Here is a 12369-nt window from a genome sequence, read left to right as displayed (position 1 = left end):
TGAGATGTTTGACTGAAGTTGATTAAAGTTGTTGTTTTGTTGTTTGATTAAAGATATGGACGTCCACAGTCGAAATATCTCTTCTAACTCGTCAGCAGGGGTTTTTCTGCGTGCATAACTTGGTCGTCGACGTGTCTGAAGGTGTACCTAATAAAGTGTCTCCGGTTAATAGAAACCCCGCTTAGTAGAACAGAAGCGCTTCGGCCCAATGGTGTTCTATTAAGCGGAGTGCACTATATTTGTAACTCACATTGCTGCGGAGAGAGCTGGCTCTACTGGCATGCAGGCTGATGGTAGTCCAGCCTGTTCTCTGCCATGCACACACAAACACACTTGCTAGCTTGTTGTTAAAAAAAAACCTAGTGCTGTTTTTTTTTTTCTTCTCTCAACCAACAAAACTCTATGTGGTTGCTACAAGTGCCAAACGGTAGCAGGTTTTTGTGGGCTACTCGCTTTATATTAATTTCCGCCCACGTGCTGACTTTTCATCACAGACTGTGCAAGGTGTTTAATGTACGTTTTGTAGTTGTAAATCGGAGGAAGCAACGTGCCAAATGTGTCAATGCAATAAGGTCGAATACACTGTGTGGGTCTTTCCTGTGATGTGAGCCTTTCTGGTGTGAATTCAGGGAGACTTTTGTCTGCTGTGCTGCATCTACTTTCCAAATGCGCAAAAGTACACTTTAGCAGAAGAGGATGGCGTGGGAAAGCCCCTTGGTGAATATTTTAACTGGCAATGACTGGACACATCCTGCTGATTTAAAAGTCCACAGCTTTTCCCCATGTTGCACCTTCAGTTAGACGATTTGCCTACAAATATGAACAGGAATTGATTATACAGTTACCTCCTAGTTTCCGCCTGTCGAGGTAAACGAGCTTTCTACTTTTAAATGAGATTAAGCGAAATATGTAAGAGCATTTTGTGATGCTTACGAATTTTATTTTCAAAGGAGCTTTGGCTTGCTTGGGTGCTATGTACGCTTATGTGGGGCCTGATTACAAATTGATGAATTCAACCAATGCAAATAAATTGAGTTCTATTTCTGGCATTGCTTTGTGACTTTTGGTTGTTCATATGCCCGTTTGTCAACATGACGTTAAAGAAATGTCAGGCATTATACAATTGTAGCGCCAAACGTTGTTCATTAACGTGTCTAAAAATAGATATTTTAGCAATTATATATGAGATAATCCACCAACGTCACAGGTGTCCTATCAACATGCTATCGATAAGCTTGCTAATTATCTTCATTATAATTCATCCGCTCTTTTCTCCACAGATCGTAACTGAATTGAATAGTCAGGGCCCCATCTAGCGGACAAACGGTGCTAGGACACCCTTCTTCGTGATTCCAGCACTGTTTTAGGAGAAAGTAAGAAATTATCAGCGCGTAGTCGGCAAAACTGCGTCTGGGTGCAATTACAAACGATGCAATTATAAATAACGACATGATCCAGTACAAGTGGAGGTGTGGTCGCTTTATTTTAAATACATATTTTAGTCATGCAGTTCGTATGCACGTGTCAAGTGTTTTTTTCGGCGTTAAAAACGTGACTAATAGCTGCAGTGACATTCCAAAATATCTCTTTGACGTGACATTGTGACGCGGAGCCTGTAGTTGGTGAGCATTTGGAGTTTTGCAGCTACCTTCGAGGATTGAGGCGAGCTGTCCAACATCTCCACATACCTCAGGTCCGCCATCTTCTGAAAGCCTAAAAAGTCCTCTTCTGACACATGCTCACCTCGGACTTTAAGACTTTGGAGTTTTGGAAATCGCTGAGGGATTTGAGCAGCTAGTGTTCCCAAATGTGTGGGCCAGGTGTCGACGTGGAGGTGAAGGAGTTTGGGTACCTGCGACGCAACGGACGCAAACTCCCCCGAGTTTAGTCCTGGAACACGCAGCGTGAGCCTGCTCACCGAAGCTGGGATGAAGCGGACGTAACTGTGAACGCGCGGACCCAACTTGATGACCAAGGTTGACAGATGATGGAGGCCGCCTAGCCATGTTTTCATGTCCTCACTGGCAGTAAGCCGCAGCTCAGACGGAACGTCGTAAACAGAATACATATAGACGAGAACCAGTGTCTGCAAGTTGGGCAGTAGCGCCATTGTCTCACGCAGTAATAAATGATCACAGTGAATGAGCTCCAAACTGGATAGTCCGAGTGTCGCCTCTCCTGGGAAAGGTGTGGGGACTCGTTGTCCTTTCACACCACATCCACAGGTCAATGACAGATGTTTCAGTCGAGGAAGGCGGCAAAGTATCTCCGTTAAAATATATGGCGCACTGATCCCTGTGCCATGACACACCAGAGATGTCAGATTTACAAAGTCTTGGAAAACAAAATCCAAGCGTTGCCTGGATTTCGAGGGGAACTCAACTCGACAGATGCTGAGATGCGTCATCTTTTCCGCTTCACACACTGTGGAGGCGTCCAGCAGAAGAGAGTTGGAACTGTACCTCACAGTCAGATGCGTCAATTTGGGAAAGTACTTCAAATAGCCCAAACTCTCTTGAGAGTTTATGTCCACAACCAAGGAGGTGATAGACGGGAGACCACGAGCTAACTGCTTCAAGTCCTTTTCCTTGGTGCTCCTCACCACCACGCGATTGATTTTCCTACGACGCAGCGTCTCCCAAAACTGACGGCTGTAAGAACCTTTCGGGAAACTCAGAATTATAGTCCAATCTTTCCACAGCAATCCGCAGTCAACAAATTGCTTAAAGTATTTGCATGTCGCCCGGACGCTGTGCTTGTCTGCCACGCTGAGATATGACAATACATGCAGCCACACTTCTCCTGGAAGTTGGCGCAGCGGCATTATTAGGTCGACGAATGATCAATTCATTAGCTGAACGTTGGATCAACAAGAATATTGATATCTTGGGAAACTCGCGTGAAGTACTTCTCATCGTGCTGCCATGAGTTCCGAAATTCATCTGTTCTTCAGCATCGGGCGAAACGTTTTCTTCTTCTTGTGTAGTTTATTTTGTGGTTTCCAAAACACCGAACGATTGGTGCGTTACCGCCACTTATCGGGCGGTAGTATAGAGCATCCTGCTCTGTACTGTATTGTATAGGAAGTTAATAAAAAAAAATTACCCAAAAAAAATCACATTTAAAAAACCTTTTGATATAGTTTTTTTACTTTAAATTTTGGATCAGCCTCAAAAGTTGCCTTCTTTTTGTTTCAACGTTTGTAATATGTGTATGTATTAATAACATGTTCGTTTTGTTTTCTGTTTACTGAGAATTGTATTCTGACTTGTTCAATAAAGATTATTTTTTTAAATGCCTTTTGCCTCACAAATGATTGACATTTGTATTGCCCAATAATAACCATGTCATGCCTACAACGCCCAACACGATTGGTCAAAGTCTTTGTTATAAAACCCGCCTGTGTGAGTCGACTTCCTCTTTCTTCTACGCAGCCCTAAACGCGGTAAGCCATGTCCTGCTGACAGTCAAGCCATCGAAAAAAAACGTCCTGATCTAGATAAACAAAGTTTATCTAGAAATAGTTGTAGTCTCTGTTTCAATGTCTCGAGAGCATTTGCGTGTTTTCAACTGCGTGTTGAGTAGTACGGCAACGTAGTTAGTCCTGTTGGACACCGCTAGCGTGCTAACCGCTGGCTAACCTTAGCGAGCGCTAGCAGTCGAGCACGTGTCACGTTGGTCTTACTCAAATCTAAAACATGTAAAGGTAATAACTTACGACCGACATGTTAGGTTTGCTTGTTTTAAAGAGTCACGCCGCATATTCCAGCCTAATGTAGCTTGTAACACAAAGTATGTAAGAAGTGCAATGTCACATTCTAAACATTTAGGGGGCGCTGTGTGAGTACATATCGTACGGAAGACGTAACTAGTCCGAACATAAACAGCGCTGTGTTAATGATGTGATGATTCAGGTTTTAAAACAATACCTCTTTGGCCGCAGGTACAACCTTGTCTTTAAAACAGCTCTTAAGCGAATCCTTGGAAGCACTGCAAAGATGCCCAGGGAAGACAGGGCCACGTGGAAGTCAAACTATTTCCTGAAAATCATCGTAGGTACCCACTAGTAAGCATTCCGACTTTTCATGCGTTTTTACGCCTTTCCTATTCATTACGGACTGTCTTCTGAAAAAAACCCTCTAGCAACTCCTGGATGACTATCCAAAATGCTTCATCGTCGGAGCCGACAATGTGGGCTCCAAGCAAATGCAGACCATCCGCTGTTCTCTGCGTGGCAAAGCTGTGGTGCTAATGGGTAAAAACACCATGATGCGCAAGGCTATTCGTGGTCACCTGGAGAACAACCCTGCTTTGGAGAAGTGAGTATTATCACTTTACCAGTTTTTAAATGTCATTTGCAGGTCAGTTTTAATACAGCCTGTGTAGTGCTGTATTGTCGTTCCCCCTGCAAACAGAAAACTGTTTCCACGCTATCTCTGTTTGTCCAAACCTCCTGACGGCCAGAGACGCACGGTTTCAGACACCAGTTTCTCAAAATGTGAAAAGTTATTTGCAGGTCAGTTTTAATACAGCCTGTGTGGTGCTGTATTGTCGTTCCCCCTGCAAACAGAAAACTGTCCCCCCCCCCCCCCCCCCCCATCGCTGTTTGTCCAAACCTCCTGACAGCCAGAGATGCACGGTTTCAGACACCAGTTTCTCAAAATGTGAAAAGTTATTTGCAGGTCAGTTTTAATACAGCCTGTGTAGTGCTGTATTGTCGTTCCCCCTGCAAACAGAAAACTGTTTCACCCCCATCTCTGTTTGTCCAAACCTGACAGCCAGAGACGCACGGTTTCAGACACCGGTTTCTCAAAATGTGAAAAATGCTGACATTGGCACTTTGACAGCAAAGTATGCTTTTAACAGGCTCCTTCCCCACATTAAAGGAAATGTGGGGTTTGTCTTCACCAAGGAAGATCTGGCAGAGGTCAGGGACTTGTTGGTGGCCAACAAGGTAATACAGATGCTTGTACACATTTGTTACTAAATAGTACTACTAAGCTTGTTGATAGTATTTTGAAAGCATTTGCAAGCTAAGTTTTTTTCCTCCTTAAAACGGGCCATTGTAATAAGCATTTTGGATATCAGTACGCAGGATAGGTTACAATACGGCTAGTTTGGTGCTGTGTTGTCGTTCCCCCTGCGAACAAAAAACTGTTTTCAGCTATCCCTGTCTGTCCAAACCTACTGATGGCCACGGGACGCAAGATTTCAGACATATTGTAGTAGAGTTGTGGTTGAACTGTAACAATTGTTAGAGCAAAACTGTAATGCTTCTGGAATGATTTAGGTGCCAGCTGCTGCCCGTGCTGGAGCCATTGCCCCCTGTGATGTGACTGTGCCTGCCCAGAATACTGGTCTGGGTCCTGAGAAGACCTCCTTCTTTCAGGCTCTGGGCATCACAACTAAGATTTCCAGGGGAACCATTGAAATTTTGGTAAGCTTTAAAAGTACTTTGGCTAAGGCAAGCATTATTTGTATACTGTATTTCAAAGACAAACTAGCTTTATGTGCTTGGTGGAATTAAAAGCATTTGCTAATGATTCTGACGTTTGAAAGTATAGTTTAAAAAGAACTGACTAAAAGCGTACAGTGCAATCAAAACTACGCCAAGTCGTGTGCAAGTATTAACTATCATTTCCCGCAGAGTGATGTCGGTCTGATCAGTACTGGCGACAAGGTCGGTGCCAGTGAGGCCACGCTGCTCAACATGCTGAACATCTCCCCCTTCTCCTTTGGACTCATCATCCAACAAGTGTATGACAATGGCAGCGTCTACAGTCCCGATGTGCTTGACATCACTGAGGCCTCCCTTCATGCCAGGTTCCTGGAGGTAAAAGGAAGGCTTGCGTCAGCTCAAGTGTTCTACAGATGGAATTCTATTCAATGTAAAATATTGTTTCTGTATAGGGTGTGAGGAACATTGCCAGTGTGTCTCTTGAGATTGGCTATCCCACTCTTGCCTCTGTGCCCCACACCGTCATCAATGGCTACAAGAGAGTCCTTGCCATCGCCGTGGAGACGGACTACTCCTTCCCCCTTGCAGACAAGGTTGGTATTTTAAAAAGTGTGCCAGTCAATGAGTGAGTTTGGTCACAAAGACATGTCGTTAGGCATAATGGATGCATCTTTTGATGCTGATTCATATTGAATTACTAAGGTTAAATTCTCTTGTCCCACAGGTCAAAGCCTTCCTTGCTGACCCATCTGCCTTTGCTGCAGTGGCAGCGCCAGCTGCAGCTGAAACTGCAGCAGCTCCAGCTGCCGCGAAGGAAGAAGTCAAAGAGGAGTCTGAGGAATCTGATGATGACATGGGCTTCGGGCTGTTTGACTAAGACTACACCTACAATAAATCAACACCACGATTTCAATAAAATGTCAAACAGAGCTTTTCGGTTTTTCTGTCGCTGACATAACATTAGACTCGCTTGGCTTGTTGGGAGCACATAGCTTGTGATTGAATGTCTTCTCAAATGAATTATTGCTCAAGGTGATTTACCCACCCTAGCTGTAAATTCTTTGCGTAAAACCAAATCGTACATGAAGGTATGTGTGAAGGGAGCAATGTCTGAAAGCCTGAGCTGGCTGTGGTCTGCCTTGCTCAGTTGAACAGTGACTTGCCAAGCCTGAATTGGGCACATCCTTGAAATGGCATGTCTTGTATTTGATTTGGGGGGGGGGGGGGGGCAGGACGGGGCTGAATCACTTGAAATTGATAAACAAAAATACTCCTTGTGCATGTAGATCCAATTTATTTGGCGTTATCTCAAATTTCGGGGGCAAAATGCAATTTAGGAGCCCCAAGGTCAGTACACCACCAATGACAAATGTCCTGGGAGTGGAGAATTTAAAGTCAACTAGTCCAACTACCCAGATTTGTTAGTGATTTGTTAAAGTGCAGGGAGGGGAAAGTCCGCACAGGATTGCGACACCTGAACCTCAACTCATCAGAGGTGCAAAATAATGCTGTTATCCCGTCACAGACCTGAAACTGATGCAAGAATGCCGGCGTATGCGAACTACTTTAAATCAAACGAGTCTTTTAAATTGAAGACGCATACCGGAAGTGACGTCTCGCCTACGATGCTGTGATTGCGCAGTACAGATGCGCAGCAACACAGGAGGAAAACGTTCACTATGGCTGAGGTACGACATTTTGGTATTTATCCCTGACTGGAAACACACCGAGTGGTCTTAGATATCCTTGTAAGGGAACGACACATTGTCAACTGTTGTTCGCGATGGCAACAACGGACTTAAACTGTAGTGTATTTCACAACGACCAAATTGCTACACTAAGTGTAAGCTAAGTCTCGTTAGCAAGGGTGAGGTGTCAATACTCAATTAGTGTATCTGCGATCTCTCTGTATAGCAGTCAATGAAAACGAAGCAAACGAGCTAATTTAGCTGTCATTGAGCTATCGTAAAACAATGACGACGTTTATGAAAACGTGAATGTCGATTTCGCTGCTTGTTTGAAAATTGAAGTTGTCATTTGTTTGTGAAGACTCACAGTTTACAGGAACTCCAACATCCCGTTGTCAGCACCAAGGTGTTCATCCAGAGGGACTACAGCTCAGGAACTCTTTGCAAGTTCCAGAACAAGTTTCCCGCGGAACTTGAATCCAGGGTACGTTCTTGGCTGGTGGAGCTGTGTGCAGTCCGTACTGAATCAATCCTCACTTGTTTTTGTTGCTCTTTAGCTGGACAGGCAGCATTTCGAGGAGACCATACAGACTTTAAACAACCTGTATGCTGAAGCAGAGAAGCTAGGGGGGAAATCTTACCTAGAGGGCTGCCTGGCCTGCCTCACTGCCTACACCATATTCCTCTGTATGGAGACCCAGTATGAAAAGGTAAGTTTGGTTCTTTTTTTGAGGTCGCGGCGGGTGAGTTATAGACAGATCTCTTACCCCAGTCACTGGAGTGGTCCAAGAGATTGCTTCAAATGTTTAGCTTTATTTTCATAACAACCCATCTTATATCTCATTGTGTAATATTTTTTTCTTTTCAGTGTGGCCCATATACTAACTTTATTATGTATAGAACTGTAATTATGATAAATCACCACTGCTCCACTCGATGGATGTGTGTGTCTGTGTGCGTGCAGGTGTTAAGGAAGGTCGCCAGGTACATTAAAGAGCAGAATGAGAAGGTCTACATTCCCAGGAGCCTCCTGCTGACTGACCCCATTGAGAGAGGCCTCAGAGTCGTATCCTGTGTTTATCTCAAATCATTTTTGCTCAATGACAGGACTTAGATACTTCTTATTAAGACATATTTTTTTTCTCATTGTTTAGAAAAGCTTGTATTTCATTGGAGCAAGACAGAAGGTGCTTGTCGTGTTTGGCGATTTTGGGTGTAACAATCGCATGAAAATCCACTTGTAAATCACATTAAATATTGTCCTTAATTGACCATCTTTCAGATTGAAATTACAGTTTTTGAAGACAGAGGATTTGTCCCAACAAGTTAAGACCCCACTCCCCAGGGTATTGCTTTATTTTTTTGTATTATGTACTGTATATTGTTTGTTTAATCCATATTGTTTGGCTTTGAAGTATATTTTCAGAAACTGCATTTGACTGTGGAGATTCGATCATATATCATATAGTGTGTGATGTTCCCTCCTTAGATGCAATGAGATTAGATGGGTATGGTGCAAATAAAAAACTACATTTTGCTTATTGATTGTGCTAACACAATCATGTATTTCTTGTGTGCAGACTGCTGACCGACGAATCGTGTGTCCAAACAGACACTCAGACGTCTGCTTCTCCTGAATCAATGTATATAACAGTTTCTTTGCTCAGTTTTCTTATTTATATGCTGTATATTCCACAAACTGCGTCTCCTTTTCTTCGTACACGTGGTGACTTTCTTATTGTACACTAGGTGATCTATAATGCTGATCAGGACAGGGCCTTTAAACTTGTGCCATTTGTTTAACATTAACAGCAGTTCCTCGAATATTTTTGTGTGTGTAATATGTTAATGGCAAGAGTTGCTGTGAAATCAGAAGTGTGAGGATGTAATTTGTCATCAGGAAATGAGTTAATGGGCTAATTTTTAAAATGTAGATTTTGTCTATCATGATTTGATATTTTTACATTTTTATAAGAAGACCATTTATAAGTGACTTGTAAGTTGTCTGAGTCTTAGTGAATGTTTTTATGATCACCACAGAATCACTCCACATTCCACACATGCTTTCTGTTGTGGGGTCGTGCTTTTCTTATTAAACCACATCTATTTAAATCTGGGATTCCTTCAGTTCAGGAGTCAAAGAACTGAGTTCCTCCATGGAACTTACTCACAAAATACATCATGTATGTATTGCCATAAAATTTATTCACTGTACCTATACACTAATCATGGGATCCACATTCGAGGTTTGTTTGTGAAACCTTGATTTCAGTTAATGGCCTTTACTGTTAACCTTTTTAGTCAGTTCAGCATTTAATGAATGTTACGTGAATAAACAGTACATGTACACGTAGCATTTTAATTGTTTATTCCTTTTTGAGTTAACTTTACTGCTGCAAGACACCACTAGAACGCACCATACTTTTGAACATTGCTGTAGTAGACGGCAAATATATTGAACTCTTGGCTTAATACCTATGTATGTGTCGTTAATAAAATGCAACGGTCGCACAAGTTTAGATTGTTTTTTCATATGTATGGAATTTCATTTTCTTTTCCACTCGGATGAATTTTGGCTGCTCTCGACACCCGTCCCGGAACTACAGTGAGAGACGAAACCAACATTACCAATGGTGAATTTCACGGACATAACATTTTCAAACTTTTTAAATTACTTATGTATTTATATATTGAGGCAATTTAATTGAATTGTGCGGGAGTTACGCTTAAGACTACTTCCTTTTAGACTGATTAAGTACCGTTTTCAAATCCAATTGCTAGCTTAGCATGCTCTCAGGTCAGTCATTAGCGTTTCGTTACCTCCTTTGAGCTGGATCAATAACATTCACTTCGATTTTCTGGCCACACTGGCGTTCCCCAGCTACGACGGAGTTTATCTCTCAAAGGAAGAGCATGAATTTGTGCACCAGGTCTTGGATGAGCTGGAAACATACCAGAAGAGTAGCCCCAAAAGGTAAATGTATTGGTTATGACATCTTTAGTACGCATTCTGACATGGATATACTGTGTGACAAATAAGTAAAGCATACCATTAACCAAGAATTACAAATTAACATTAGTTCAAAATGGATGGGAGCTGTGTTTAGTGTCGTGTCAAAACGTTAATGATGTTCGACTGCCTCTGTATTATCCCCCTGGCTCCTGTGTGTCCCCACCTCCAGTGTACTCCTGTTCCCACCTCTACCCAGCAGACTACGATACCTGATCCACAAGACCGTCGAAGAGCTGCCGGAGCTCACCACCTTCTCTGTGGGCGAGAGCTGGTGTCGTCAGGTGGTCGTCTGCTCCTCGGAGCTCAGGTATGCACAAACCGCAGGAGATCAATGGGATGTGTTCCGACGTCATTCGCCATTGCATGAAATCATGACAACAACAGTATTTTATTTGTACTCCACTAGCTGATCACAAAGCAGCCCGTCACCACATTTGTTATGAGATCCAGGATAAGCACTTTACCAACCCCCCGCAAAAACTCCCAACAATTTACAAAGATAATAAGGCTTTGTTTTGATGTAGTTGATGTAATATTCAACATTAAAAAAACAAAATAGAAAATTGTATTTTTCATAATGTTTTCCTACTTTAGAATATTTTTTACAATTTTTATTTCATTGGGAAACCTAAAATATAGTTATCATGTGTGCACTTTGGCCGTTAGTGGTTTTCTTTTTCAGCCTATGTAAGGACATTTGTTTTGTAGAGGCGAGGCACAGGAAGAACACAATGATGCAGACTGCAACTCAAGCCTGGATGAACAGCCTGTTCAAAGTCCTGAAAGTCAATCTACCAAATCAACTCGAATCAGATCATCCAGGAGGCCAGACAAGGCGCTTTACACCCCAAGAGCTGCTCGGCAGAGTCTCCAGAGCAAAAACTCACAAGTCTCCCAAGGAGTCCAGGAGTCGACCTGTTCAGCCTTCATCACCAGTCTATCGAACTCCTGTTCCTCGTCTGAGGGAAAGTCGTCACTTGTATTAAAAGAAGAATCCCTTCCCACTGGAGCAGATGGCACTGCTGACACATTAACGGAAGGGAAAGCTAACTTGAGCGTTCATCAGGATGACGAGACACTTTCTCGCTTGAGTGAAATGAGCCTTCAGGATGACGGGAATGAATCTGCCACATGTGACCTGATTGAAGAGGTTGGACCACCCGTAATGCTTTTGGTGACATTTTTGCTTCAATGTGTTTTTGTGCATTTCACCGCTCAGATCAAGACACACCTGCTGGAAGCTGTGACTTTCACCGTGCAGCGTGTATACAATGACTACTCCGTTTACGAGAATGTGCTCATCACCCCTGAGGAATTTGGCCACGTTATCGAGATCTATGACTTCCCTGCCGTGTTCAAAACAGATGATCTCTTGGGTGCCTTCACTGAGTACAGGTGAGGTATCCTTCACCTGTTCTTAAGTCTGAACGTTCACCAGTGAGCCCGGGGCTCCTTTAAAGCAATATTTTCCTGTTTTGTATCAGCGATGGCGGAATGAAGATCACGTGGGTGGACGACACGCACGCCTTGGGTGTTTTCGCCACACAAACGGCAGGTGAGATCACGAACAGATATTACGGTAGTGGTTAAGCAAACACCAACAATAAATATGAATAGAAGCTGCACCAGAAAGTGAGCTGTAACGCTTATAATAAGTGACTTGAATCTGCCGAGTAGGAATATTCCTTAATTGTCATAAAATTTAAGGTTACATTTGTTTGTGTATGTGTTTTAATACAGCTCTGCATGCCCTCTCCATCTGCAACCCTCAGCTGAAGACTCGAACGCTGACTGAAGGCAGCAAAAAGGCCAAAGGCAAAGCCATTCAACGAGCAGGTACAACTATATTTCTTAAATCTTTCCTGTCTGTCATCTCTCTTTACGAGATAGTCGTCTTTTCAAATGTTGCACCATTCCCCTTTCTTTAAGCGGCTATAGAATTATTGAGTAAGCTACTGACTGTGTTGTGCAGAGTTCATCCAGCCGGTGAAGGAGCGTCCAAAGACAGACAGCGCTGTTGCTAGGCGGATGGTGGCCCGAGCTCTGGGCCTGAATGGACGAGGGCGCAGACGAGGGTGTGGACGAGGGCAGAGCTTCTGACAGAAAGTGTTGGCCAATGCAGGTGATTGAACCGAGAAAAGCCATAAGTCTCATGTGACAAAAAAAATCTATTCAGCAAATTAAAAAGCATTCATCACAAAGCTTTTATC

General features: G+C 43.1%; 3 protein-coding genes and 1 long non-coding RNA gene across 5 annotated transcripts; 3 read left to right on the top strand and 1 right to left on the bottom strand.

Moving 5' to 3' along the window:
• The first annotated feature begins 3886 nt into the window (after positions 1-3886).
• Positions 3887-6387, top strand: rplp0 (ribosomal protein, large, P0). Its single transcript, XM_052075797.1, has 7 exons — positions 3887-4052; positions 4144-4319; positions 4867-4954; positions 5291-5437; positions 5648-5833; positions 5911-6051; positions 6183-6387. The coding sequence occupies exons 1-7, from the start codon at positions 3906-3908 to the stop codon at positions 6333-6335; spliced, it is 1038 nt and encodes a 345-aa protein (XP_051931757.1). The 5' UTR covers positions 3887-3905; the 3' UTR covers positions 6336-6387.
• LOC127607470 (uncharacterized) lies at positions 4197-4913 on the bottom strand. Its single transcript, XR_007964082.1, has 2 exons — positions 4772-4913; positions 4197-4453 (listed from the first exon to the last, which is right to left on the bottom strand). It is a non-coding gene; the product is annotated as an uncharacterized LOC127607470 (long non-coding RNA).
• A 661-nt stretch (positions 6388-7048) lies between the features above and the next one.
• LOC127607468 (golgin subfamily A member 7-like) lies at positions 7049-9499 on the top strand. 2 transcript variants are annotated; one of them, XM_052075815.1, is made up of 6 exons: positions 7049-7146; positions 7508-7630; positions 7704-7856; positions 8111-8212; positions 8429-8492; positions 8727-9499. In XM_052075815.1, exons 1-5 carry the CDS (start codon positions 7138-7140, stop codon positions 8474-8476), a joined length of 435 nt encoding a protein of 144 aa, XP_051931775.1. In that variant the 5' UTR covers positions 7049-7137; the 3' UTR covers positions 8477-8492; positions 8727-9499. The 2 variants fall into 2 exon arrangements, with proteins under 2 accessions (XP_051931775.1, XP_051931774.1); XM_052075814.1 differs by lacking the exon at positions 7049-7146 and adding an exon at positions 7175-7301.
• r3hcc1 (R3H domain and coiled-coil containing 1) lies at positions 9375-12360 on the top strand. The gene is made up of 8 exons (XM_052076798.1): positions 9375-9392; positions 9933-10120; positions 10329-10466; positions 10868-11309; positions 11379-11554; positions 11644-11714; positions 11900-11995; positions 12132-12360. Exons 1-8 carry the CDS (start codon positions 9375-9377, stop codon positions 12257-12259), a joined length of 1257 nt encoding a protein of 418 aa, XP_051932758.1. The 3' UTR covers positions 12260-12360.
• Positions 12361-12369: the final 9 nt, after the last annotated feature.

Source organism: Hippocampus zosterae, chromosome 9, assembly GCF_025434085.1.
Source record: "Hippocampus zosterae strain Florida chromosome 9, ASM2543408v3, whole genome shotgun sequence".
Classification (NCBI taxonomy): domain Eukaryota; kingdom Metazoa; phylum Chordata; class Actinopteri; order Syngnathiformes; family Syngnathidae; genus Hippocampus; species Hippocampus zosterae.
This window is presented reverse-complemented; position numbering and strand designations above follow the sequence as displayed.